Source organism: Clarias gariepinus, chromosome 7 (genome assembly GCF_024256425.1).
Source record: "Clarias gariepinus isolate MV-2021 ecotype Netherlands chromosome 7, CGAR_prim_01v2, whole genome shotgun sequence".
Taxonomy (NCBI): domain Eukaryota; kingdom Metazoa; phylum Chordata; class Actinopteri; order Siluriformes; family Clariidae; genus Clarias; species Clarias gariepinus.
Window position 1 is genome coordinate 40317501 of NC_071106.1, and position 12765 is coordinate 40330265.

Genomic DNA, 12765 nt, shown 5'->3' on the forward strand with positions numbered 1-12765 from the left:
ATACTGATTAGAGTCCAGACTGGATTAAACCGGGAGGTGTTGATAAATTTTCCGTAACATCAGCCCACTTATTTATTATGGGGTGCATTGATTTAAAAGAAAACAATTGTTTAAAAGTATGTGCACCCCTCAAACCCATAGTTTTGATTTGAAAAGTGATCATGGTGTGTGTGTGTGTGTGTGTGTGTGTGTGTGTGTGTGTGTGTGTGTGTGTGTGTGTGAGAGAGAGAGTCTCTCTCTCCACCTGCTGTAAACCACAGACAATGTGACATAAAAAAGTCTAAAACACAGCTATAAATAGAGACTGTGCGGCTTCTATTGTCTCTGTGTGTGTGTGTGTGTGTGTGTGTGTGTGTGTGTGTGTGTGTGTGTGTGTGTGTGTTTGTTTCCTTTGAGGTGGTTCCGGTAAAACAGGTGTTTATTATTTCTTGTCTAAAGTTTAAGACCAGTTTTTTATCATTAAATAAAAGCAGTTTTTAATATTTAGATAGTAGTGATACAGGAAACGCACACACACACACACACACTTCAGTGTCAATCGTCATCACAATTTTCCATATAAACCGTTAAAACACACTAGTGGGAAACATTACTTTTGTATATTCCTGAATATAAATGAATAAGTAGTGAATATTAATGAGTGTACACCATTAAAATCAGTTGTGTTTACAGTGAGGTCATGCTCATGTGGGAAAGTACGGATATGCAAATTAGAAGGCTCCACCCCTTTCTCAAGTAGTCCAGTGCACCAGGGACAAACACTTCTAAAGTGTGTACTTGTGTACTCAACACACCTGGAGCTCGGCTTTAGTCCCACAGGAACCCCGAGACGTCACACATGTCTGAACGGGACAGGGTTCCTCTACAGCGCCCTACACAGTGTCCCCCACAGACAGACAGAGAGACAGAGAGAGAGAGAGAGAGAGACGGACACACACAGAGACAGAGAGAAAGACAGACAGAAAGAGACAGAGAGAAACATACACACAGAGAAAGAGGAGAGGGAGAGAGAGACAGACAGAGAGAGACAGACAGAGAGACAGAGAGAAAAACAGAGAGAGAGACAGAAAGAGGGACAGAAAGAGAGACAACGAGTGGGTTAGGGTTAGACAGAGAAAGACTGACAGAAACAGACAGAAAGACACAGATAGAGAGACAGAATCCCAACACTTCCTCATTCCTCTACAACACTCACAGACGGAGAGAAGAAAACAAACACAGCAGGTGAGTTTCCATTACAGCACACACACACACACACACACACCCTTCGTGTTTGTACATGCCAGTACTCATCAGTTTATAACCCCAGCAGCAGTGTCAGGATCAGTCTCTCATTAACACTGAATAATGGTGTGAATTAACTTCCTGTACCCTGTGTAAATCACTCACACACACACACACACAAACAAATGTGTCCTGCAGTCATTACACACTAAACACTTCCTGTTCCTGTGTGTGTGTGTGTGTGTGAATCAGCATAATGTTTAGATTAAACAAACCCCCCTCTAGTTCTATCTTAGGTTACAGAGCAGAGAGAAGTTGTTTCCTAAAACCCTCCTGCACCAGGAGCAGACCTCCTCTAACACACACACACACACACACACACAGAATTAAACTACTTTTGTTTCAACAGTGAATTTTCCTGAACTTTGAATAGAAACCAACTAAAACCCTTACAGAGAGAGGTTTAGGACTGGCTATATAAAGCTGGGCCAATAGTATTTGAGATGGGTGTGTGTGTGTTTTTTATATATATATATATATATATATATATATATATATATATATATATATATATAAAAAACACACACACACACACACACACACAATACTGGTTAACAACTAGAGATGGAGGTAAGGGATCGATTCAGTCCTACCTGTCTACTCTTTTGTACCGCCACACTGACAACAAAACTAACTTAATTTATACAGTACGTTCCCCTCTGAGGTGGTAAAATGTTGCAGTTTTAAACTATAATGCTAAAAAACTAATAGTGCTCTAAACTATTCTCAAAATTATAGGCAGCACAGCATCTTCTGTGGTACAAGCAAATTATTCACTTAATTACCAACGCTCATCTCAGCCGATCACACCGCATCGTATCACATCACATCACACCACATCGTATCACATCACACCACATCGTATCACATCACATCACACCGTATCACATCACATCACATCACTTCACACCGCATCGTATCACACCGCATCGTATCACATCACATCACACCGCATCGTATCACATCACATCACACCGCATCGTATCACATCACATCACACCACATCGTATCACATCACATCACACCGCATCGTATCACATCACATCACACCGCATCGTATCACATCACATCACACCGCATCGTATCACATCGCACCGCATCACATCACACCGCATCGTATCACATCACATCACACCGTATCATTTATCACATCACATCGTATCATTTATCACATCACACCGTATCATGTATCACATCACATCACACCGCATCGTATCACATCACATCGTATCACATCACACCGTATCATGTATCACATCACACCGTATCATGTATCACATCACACCGCATCATGTATCACATCACATCGCACCGCATCGTATCACATCACATCACATCGCACCGCATCGTATCACATCACATCGCACCGCATCGTATCACATCGCACCGCATCGTATCACATCACATCGCATCGTATCACATCACATCACACCGCATCGTATCATCACATCGCACCGCAACGTATCACATCACATCGCACCGTATCACACCGTATCACATCACACCGTATCATGTATCACACCGTATCATGTATCACATCACACCGCATCATGTATCACATCACATCGCACCGCACCCCATCATGTATCACATCACATCGCACCGCACCGCATCGTATCGTATCACATCACATCGCACCGCATCGTATCACATCACACCGCATCGTATCACATCACACCGCATCGTATCACATCACACCGCATCGTATCACATCACATCACACCGCATCGTATCACATCACATCGCACCGTATCACATCGCACCATATCATGTATCACATCACATCACACCGTATCATGTATCACATCAAATCACATCACACCGCATCGTATCACATCACATCACACCGCATCGTATCACATCACATCACACCGCATCGTATCACATCACATCGCACCGTATAACATCACATCGCACCCTATCATGTATCACATCACATCACACCGTATCATGTATCCCATCACACCGTATCATGTATCACATCACATCGTATCATGCATCACATCACATCGTATCATGCATCAGATCACATCACACCATATCATGCATCACATCACACCGTATCATGTATCACATCACATCGCATCACATCACATCACATCACATCACACCGCATCATATCACATCACACCGCATCGTATCACATCACACCGCATCGTATCATGTATCACATCACACCGTATCATGTATCACATCACACCGTATCATGTATCACACCAGATCATGTATCACACCAGATCGTATCACATCACACATCACACCGCATCGTATCACATCACACCGTAACATGTATCACATCACACCGTATCATGTATCACATCACACCGTATCATGTATCACACCGTATCATGTATCACACCGGATCGTATCACATCACATCACACCGCATCGTATCACATCACACCGCATCGTATCCCATCGCATCACATCACACCGCATCGTATCACATCACATCACATCGCACCATATCATGTATCACATCGCACCGTATCATGTATCACATCACATCGCACCATATCATGTATCACATCACATCGTATCATGTATCACATCACACCGCATCGTATCACATCGCATCGCATCACATCGCATCGTATCACATCACATCACACCGCATCGTATCACATCACATCACACCGCATCGTATCACATCACATCACACCGCATCGTATCACATCACATCACACCGCATCGTATCACATCACACCGCATCGTATCCCATCGCATCACATCACACCGCATCGTATCCCATCGCATCACATCACACCGCATCGTATCACATCACATCACATCGCACCATATATCACATCACATCGCACCATATATCACGTATCACATCGCACCATATATCACGTATCACATCGCACCATATATCACGTATCACATCGCACCATATATCACGTATCACATCGCACCATATATCACGTATCACATCGCACCATATCATGTATCACATCGCACCGTATCATGTATCACATCACATCGCACCATATCATGTATCACATCACATCGTATCATGTATCACATCACACCGCATCGTATCACATCGCATCGCATCACATCGCATCGTATCACATCGCATCGCATCACATCGCATCGTATCACATCGCATCACATCACACCGTATCATGTATCACATCACATCACACCGTATCATGTATCACATCACATCACACCGTATCATGTATCACATCACACCGTATCATGTATCACATCACACCGTATCATGTATCACATCACACCGTATCATGTATCACATCACACCGTATCATGTATCACATCACACCGTATCATGTATCACATCACACCGTATCATGTATCACATCACACCGTATCATGTATCAGATCACACCGTATCATGTATCACATCACATCACACCGTATCACATCACATCGCATCGTATCACATCACACCGCATCGTATCATGTATCACATCACACCGTATCATGTATCACATCACACCGTATCATGTATCACACCAGATCATATCACATCACACATCACACCGCATCGTATCACATCACACCGTAACATGTATCACATCACACCGTATCATGTATCACATCACACCGTATCATGTATCACACCGTATCATGTATCACACCGGATCGTATCACATCACATCACACCGCATCGTATCACATCACATCACACCGCATCATATCACATCACATCACACCGCATCATATCACATCACATCACACCGCATCATATCACATCACACCGCATCGTATCACATCACACCGCATCGTATCCCATCGCATCACACCGCATCGTATCACATCACATTACATCGCACCATATATCACATCACATCGCACCATATCATGTATCACATCGCACCGTATCATGTATCACATCACATCGCACCATATCATGTATCACATCACATCGCACCATATCATGTATCACATCACATCGTATCACATCGCATCGCATCGTATCACATCGCATCGTATCACATCACATCACATCGCATCACATCACATCACATCGAACCATATCATGTATCACATCACACCGTATCATGTATCACATCACACCGTATCATGTATCACATCACACCGTATCATGTATCACATCACACCGTATCATGTATCACATCACACCGTATCATGTATCACATCACACCGTATCATGTATCACATCACACCGCATCGTATCACATCACACCGCATCGTATCACATCACATCACACCGCATCGTATCACATCACACCGCATCATATCACATCACATCACACCGCATCGTATCACATCACACCGCATCGTATCACATCACATCACACCGTATCATGTATCACATCACACCGTATCATGTATCACACCGGATCATGTATCACACCAGATCGTATCACATCACACATCACACCGTATCATGTATCACATCACACCGTATCATGTATCACACCGTATCATGTATCACACCGGATCGTATCACATCACATCACACCGCATTGTATCACATCACATCACACCGCATCGTATCACATCACATCACACCGCATTGTATCACATCACATCACACCGCATCGTATCACATCACATCACATCACACCGCATCGTATCACATCACAACGCATCGTATCACATCACATCACATCACATCGCATCATATCATATCACACCGCATCGTATCACATCACACCGCATCGTATCACATCACACCGCATCGTATCACACCGCATCGTATCACACCGCATCGTATCACACCGCATCACATCACATCACATCACACCGCATCATATCACATCACATCACACCGCATCGCATCACATCACACCGCATCGTATCACATCACACCGCATCGTATCACATCACACCGCATCGTATCACATCGCATCACATCACACCGCATCGTATCACATCACACCGCATCGTATCACATCACACCGCATCGTATCACACCACATCGTATCACATCACATCACATCACACCGCATCGTATCACATCACACCGCATCGTATCACATCACACCGCATCGTATCACATCACACCGCATCGCATCACATCACACCGCATCGTATCACATCACACCGCATCGTATCACATCACACCGCATCGTATCACACCAGATCGTATCACATCACACCACACCGCATCGTATCACACCACACCGCATCGTATCACATCACATCACACCACACCGCATCACATCACACCGCATCGTATCACATCACACCGTATCATGTATCACATCACACCGTATCATGTATCACATCACACCGTATCATGTATCACACCGGATCGTATCATGTATCACACCGGATCGTATCACACCGCATCGCATCACATCACACATCACATCACACATCACATTACACACCGCATCGCATCGCATCACATCACACCGCATCGTATCACATCACATCACATCACACGGTATCGTATCACATCACACCGTATCATGTATCACATCACACCGTATCATGTATCACATCACATCGTATCATGTATCACACCGGATCGTATCACACCACACCGCATCGTATCACACCACACCGCATCGTATCACACCACATCACACCGCATCGTATCACATCGCACCGCATCGTATCACACCGCGTCGTATCGTATCACATCGCGTCGCACCGTATCACATCGCGTCGCACCGTATCACATCGCGTCGCACCGTATCACATCGCGTCGCACCGTATCACATCGCGTCGCACCGTATCACATCGCGTCGCACCGTATCACATCGCGTCGCACCGTATCACATCACACATCTAACATCACATCACACCGCATCGTATCACATCACACCTAGTATCATATCGTATCACACCGCATCGTATCACATCACACCGCATCGTATCGTATCGTACCGTATCACACCGTACCGTATGACATCACATCTAACATCACATCGTATTGTATCCTATCACATCACACATCACATCTAGAGCTGAAACGATTCCTCAAATAACTCGAGTAATTTGATTACAAAAAATGATTGAGGCAAAATCTTCTGCCTCGAAGCTTCTTTTAATTAATTTTAAAAGCTTGCGTTATGTTTTTTGTGCAATTATTTGTTGACAGCACGCTTTTGACACAGCGTGCTTCATGTTGAAAGCCGGCACTAAACACTGACGAAGAAGAAGCGCTTATGTCACGCACAAAGCGGAAGGAGACGCAAACAGTTAGTGTGTATTGATTTGAGGGAGCGTTCTGTCGCAGGCTGCAAAATGGAAAGAAACGATAAAAATATCAGCCAGCCGAGAGAAGAAGAAACCAGCAAGAGAAAACCACAGGAATTGTCAGTAAATGCTTATATGTTATGCCTGAGCTGTAGATTAAGAAAAGTTTTAGTTCTAAAAGTTAAGTTTCTTTAGTGTTTTTGCATAATTATTTATTTTAATGTGTGTGTTATGCGCTAAAATGCCCGCCTGACACAGATTGTCCCCCCCACAAAATCTCTATCAAATACATCAGAACACCACAATCAAAAATTCATATTATCATTATCAAACATATTATATTATTATTAATAAATATATTATTACCATTATAATTAACCCTAGGCACGTGACAAACACACGAAAATTAAGACACGTAATACAAATTCTTATATAATGTTCATTTTGTGGCACATTTATTTGGCAGGGGGGTTTATCATGTAATACAAAAATGTTTACACTAAATAAATATTGTTTATGGTGAAACATTACATATAATATAATATATATATATATATATATATATATATCCCTATACAACATGTATTATTTGTATTGCTTATTTTATAATCAAATTTGTTTGGTGCAATTTGTAAATCATAAACCTATAAATTTATGTTCTAATATAATATTTGATAGAGATTATGGGGGGGGGTATTTTTTTCATACTTAAAGTCATTTGAAATACCTTTACGTTTTTGCATCTGAGAAAAGGCTTTAAAAAAAGAATGTATTTCACTGTAGTGCACTTAACGCATCTCAGTCAACTTTAATCTATTTCTTGTATTGTGAATACTGACTATGTTTATTTTTGATAAAATGCTGTATGCATTTAAAATATAAGTATATTTTTCTAAAAAGAAAACAGATTAATCTTTGTTTCTCTTATATATTTTACATTACTGTTTAATTAAGCAAAATGACATTTTATCCGATTAATCGATTACATTTTTGGCAGAAAACTCAATTACTAAAATATTCGATAGCTACAGCCCTAATCACATCACACGTCCATAACATCACACAGTTTCGTATCACATTACATCGTTTATCACATCACACCATACATTACATCGTATCACATTATACCGTATCGTATCACATCGCATCGTATCGTAGCATATCGTATCACATCGTAGCCCTGCTGACTCCCATCACTGCTCATTGCTGTGAGTTTCAGTGTGGATACTATTTGGCCTGTCGCCCCTCCCCCCCCAAAGGTGACTCACTCTCTCTCAAATACATAAAAGAATAATGCAATACAGTAAACCCCAGGTGCTGTGTAGAGAGGTGTGGCCTGTGTAGGGGGGAGGGGATTTACAGGAACTTAAAGGTGAGGACTAATTACAACACAGGGTGCCAATGGTGCCAATACTACCCCCCCCCCCCAACACACACACACACACACACTTACACAGCTCCTGAAACAGCCAGGTGACTCTCTCAACTTCAGCTTTTATTCCACATAATATTATAAAGTTAGTTTCTTTATTATTCAATTAGAGAGAGAGAGAGAGAGGGAGGAGCACTATATATATTATTTTATATGCACTCTAAACAAACTCCTTTTACACACACACACTTTACACACAGCTCCTGGCACTGAGGCACAAAATCACACTAATCATTAACATGAGAACACAGCAAGCTGTCTGTGAGCGCTAATCCTTACCGCGTCTCACACTGCTTTATACAGTTCTGTGTTCCGCGGCTAGTACACATGGTCACAGGTGTCTATAAAAACCGGTTTCCCCTCCTTTGTTTAAAAAAATTCTAATTATTATTATTTAATATAAAATGTGCAAAAAAACACACAGTTACTGCACACCAGCCCAGCAGGGGGCGATATAACCCTCTGAGCCAATCAGAGAACTTAATTGAATGCTTTCACGGCATGTCATGTGACTGTGAAACAAAAAATCAGCGTACACTCCTCTGTTTTAGCTTCACCTCTGACTGTAACACAGCACTGACACTGGAGACTCCTTATACTGATGTCACACAAACCTGTCTTTGTGAATAAGCCGTTACTATGGAAACCATAAAACATCAGAGCGAGTGCGTTAATATAAACCTGGGCTACTGTCAGAGCCGCTGTTACAGAGAATTAAATCACAGATTCATCATGTTAAACACCGGGGTTGAGAGAGACAGAGGCCGAGAGATGGACATCGGTCACACACACACACACACACACACACACACACACATACCTCATGTGTCATCACGTCACTTAGCAAAGACCCTGCTGCACAGGACCTTCAGCGCTAACGATCTCATTAAGTGTCTCGTTTGTTCATCAGTTTATTTATTTAATTATTGTAACCATGACAACCAGCATACGTCAAAACTCGGCTACATAAACATGTTCTGTGTAGGGAATTATTATGCAAGAAGAATTTGCATATTGGATATGATTGGTTCACAGACCTGTCCATATTAGAGGTAAAGGAGTGCACAATTCACCCCTCTCTCTCTTGATCCTCCCCCTACATCCCTGCACTCCTCCCCGTCTCTCTCTCTTGCTCCTCCATCACCTGCACTCCTCCCCCTCTCTCTCTTGCTCCTCCCCCTCCATCACCTGCACTCCTCCCCCTCTCTCTCTTTAGCTCCTCCTCCTCCATCACCTGCACTCCTCCCCCTCTCTCTCTTGCTCCTCCACCTCCATCACCTGCACTCCTCCCCCTCTCTCTCTCTTGCTCCTCCTCTCTCTCTCTTGCTCCTCCTCCTCCATCACCTGCACTCCCCCCTCCTCTCTTTAGCTCCTCCTCCTCCATCACCTGCACTCCTCCCCCTCTCTCTCTCTTGCTCCTCCTCCTCCATCACCTGCACTCCTCCCCCTCTCTCTCTCTTGCTCCTCCCCTACCTCTTTTCAGGACAGATGTAAGAAGGTGCAAGGTGACAGTCCTCACCACTACTCCACCGCCTTCGATGAGAACCTATGAGCCGGTAATGCGAGACATCACCTGTCCGAACATCACAGGTGTGTTTGTTTCTCAAGTAGGGAGAACCTTGACTTTACATGCAGGGTGTGTGTGTGTGTGTGTGTGTGTGTGTGTAATATTAAAGAATAAGTTGAACTCACCATGTCTCCATGGGTCCTTCGGTTCCACCGAGCCAGACACAATGTCCTCGTCTGAGGGAAACGTGACCCTCTTGCCTCCGGGTTTGGGTCCAGGTCCTTCCTGCTCAGCCGGGGTCGAGGAGGGGGACAGGGGCGGAGCCTCTGCACTGGAATCTGCGTCTGAAGGCTTGTCAGAGTCCTGGTCAGACGCTACAGAAGCCACAATCCTACTTTGCTGACGCACCGTCACCGGGTCCGACTCCAGCACCCCGCTCTCGTCCAAGCTCAAATCCACACCGATGTCCATGTCCTCATCGTCAATCGCGCTTCCAGTGGAAAAACAGGACTCCACATCCTGAACGCTGCTTTCCTCGGGAACTACAGTCCCGTTATTCTTCCGGGTCGGCGCTTCTTCTTTCTCGTGTCCCGAATCCGTTGCTTCCGCATCCTGGTCCGTGTACTTGATGCCGCTCCGGAGGACGAGTTCCTCGGAGATGAGCGCGGTGCTGCGGGCATCATCGGGCGCTTTCATCCTGGCACTGCATAAATCTAGTGCTTGATTCTCACCGTTCATCTTCACGTGTCATGAACGACACCGGCTGGTTTATAACTCGGTCCAGTAGCTAGCTAACGGGGAAACAGACTCAGAGTTTCTTGTTTAAAGGAAAACTTCAAAGCCTGATGGATGAGTGCAACATCGCAGGGATCCAAACACACACACACACACACACACTAACAACCTGGTGCAAATCCTGCAGTCGACTTCATTCTGTCTGCATTCAGTCATTCAAGAGTTTTAGCTTTGATAAACATGGGAATATTTATTTATGTATATAGTTTTAAAGTGCTGTAAACGTCCCTTTTGACGTCACTTTGGCGGGTAAAGGTTATTGTTATTATTATTATTATTATTATTGCTCTGTATTTAGAAAAACCCACAAATATTATTCACTCTGTGTCTGATTTTGGACAGATAAATCTTTGAGAATTATTTAAAGCCTGTTTGGAAATAACCCGAAAACGTAAAAGTTTATTTTAAAGATAAACTCAGTAGTATTTGGACGTTTTATATTTTTTCGGGTGCAGTAACAACAACAACAATAACAACAACAACAACAGGGATTAGTTTTAAAAGCACATTTATGCTACAGTCATATAACTTTATCTGTATATAAAGTGAGTCTGGATCCAGGCCGTGTGTGTGTGTGTGTGTGTGTGTGTGTGTAGCTCTGACCTGGACACAGACCCAGTGAGAGCCCTAGTGAGAGCCCTAGTGAGAGCGGACCTCGGCCCGGGGGAGACCGCAGCGCGCCGGCGGCATGATCAGGCTCCTCACGGCTCTGTGCGCCAACACCACCGCGTCCACACACACACACACACACACACACACACACACACACACACTCGGCCGGTTCTGACCCGGGTGGAGAGCTCCGCACGCCGGTTCCGTTAGACGGTGTGTGTGAAACCGCGGTCTCTCTCGGTCTCTCCGACACAAAAACACGGCGTCATTAAGGTCGCTCCTCCAGCAGCAATGCTAACCCTGCTAACGCTGCTAACGCTGCTAACTCACCACACTGCCCGCCGAGCCTCACCACAGCCGCCTCTCTCACACACTCACACACACTCACTCACACACACACACCCGCGCTCTAGCGCTCAATCCCCGTCATTTAGTCCTAAATCAGTGTTTAAACTCCACACACCGAGCTCCCGACACGGACAGCACGAACTCTACCTGTCCTGCTCGCTCCAGTCCAGCCGCGCGTCCCGAATTCCCGCTCAGTTCCTGCATATGCGCCCTACGGAGGGAGGAGACTCTACAACCAACCAAGTGTACTACTGTCACTCCGAGTCGCCATTCGGGACCAAACCCAAAGTCTGTTTGTTGTTCAGTCGCCGAAACGTCACCACTTCGACCGAGTGGAGGTTTCAGATTCGCACATTCACGCCTCGAAGAGTTTCATCTGTCAGTGTGAGTGAATAATTACACAAACACGACGGCATTCATGATTATAAGAAAATAATCTCGTTGAAGTATGAAAAATAATGTTAATATATATATTAAAAGTAGAGTAGAGTAATAAAAACACGACTTTTCCTGTGTAGTGAATCAGGTGGTGAGAGATCTTAGATTAATTCTGTCACGTTGCATCAGTGCTGATGTGTCTAAACTAAAGACATTAATGATTAACACACAGGTGTATGTCTATATATAACACAAACAACATGTTTAT

General features: G+C 44.0%; 1 protein-coding gene across 1 annotated transcript in view; it reads right to left on the reverse strand.

Annotated features, from left to right (window-relative positions):
• Positions 1-12296, reverse strand: part of ppp1r37 (protein phosphatase 1, regulatory subunit 37) — a 27474-nt gene extending 15178 nt beyond the window's left edge. Inside the window, exon 1 of the mRNA XM_053500373.1 lies at positions 10550-12296. Coding sequence (XP_053356348.1) covers positions 10550-11102 — 553 coding nt within the window. The 5' untranslated portion in view covers positions 11103-12296. The remainder of the gene's footprint in view (positions 1-10549) is intronic.
• Between the last annotated feature and the right edge of the window lie 469 nt (positions 12297-12765).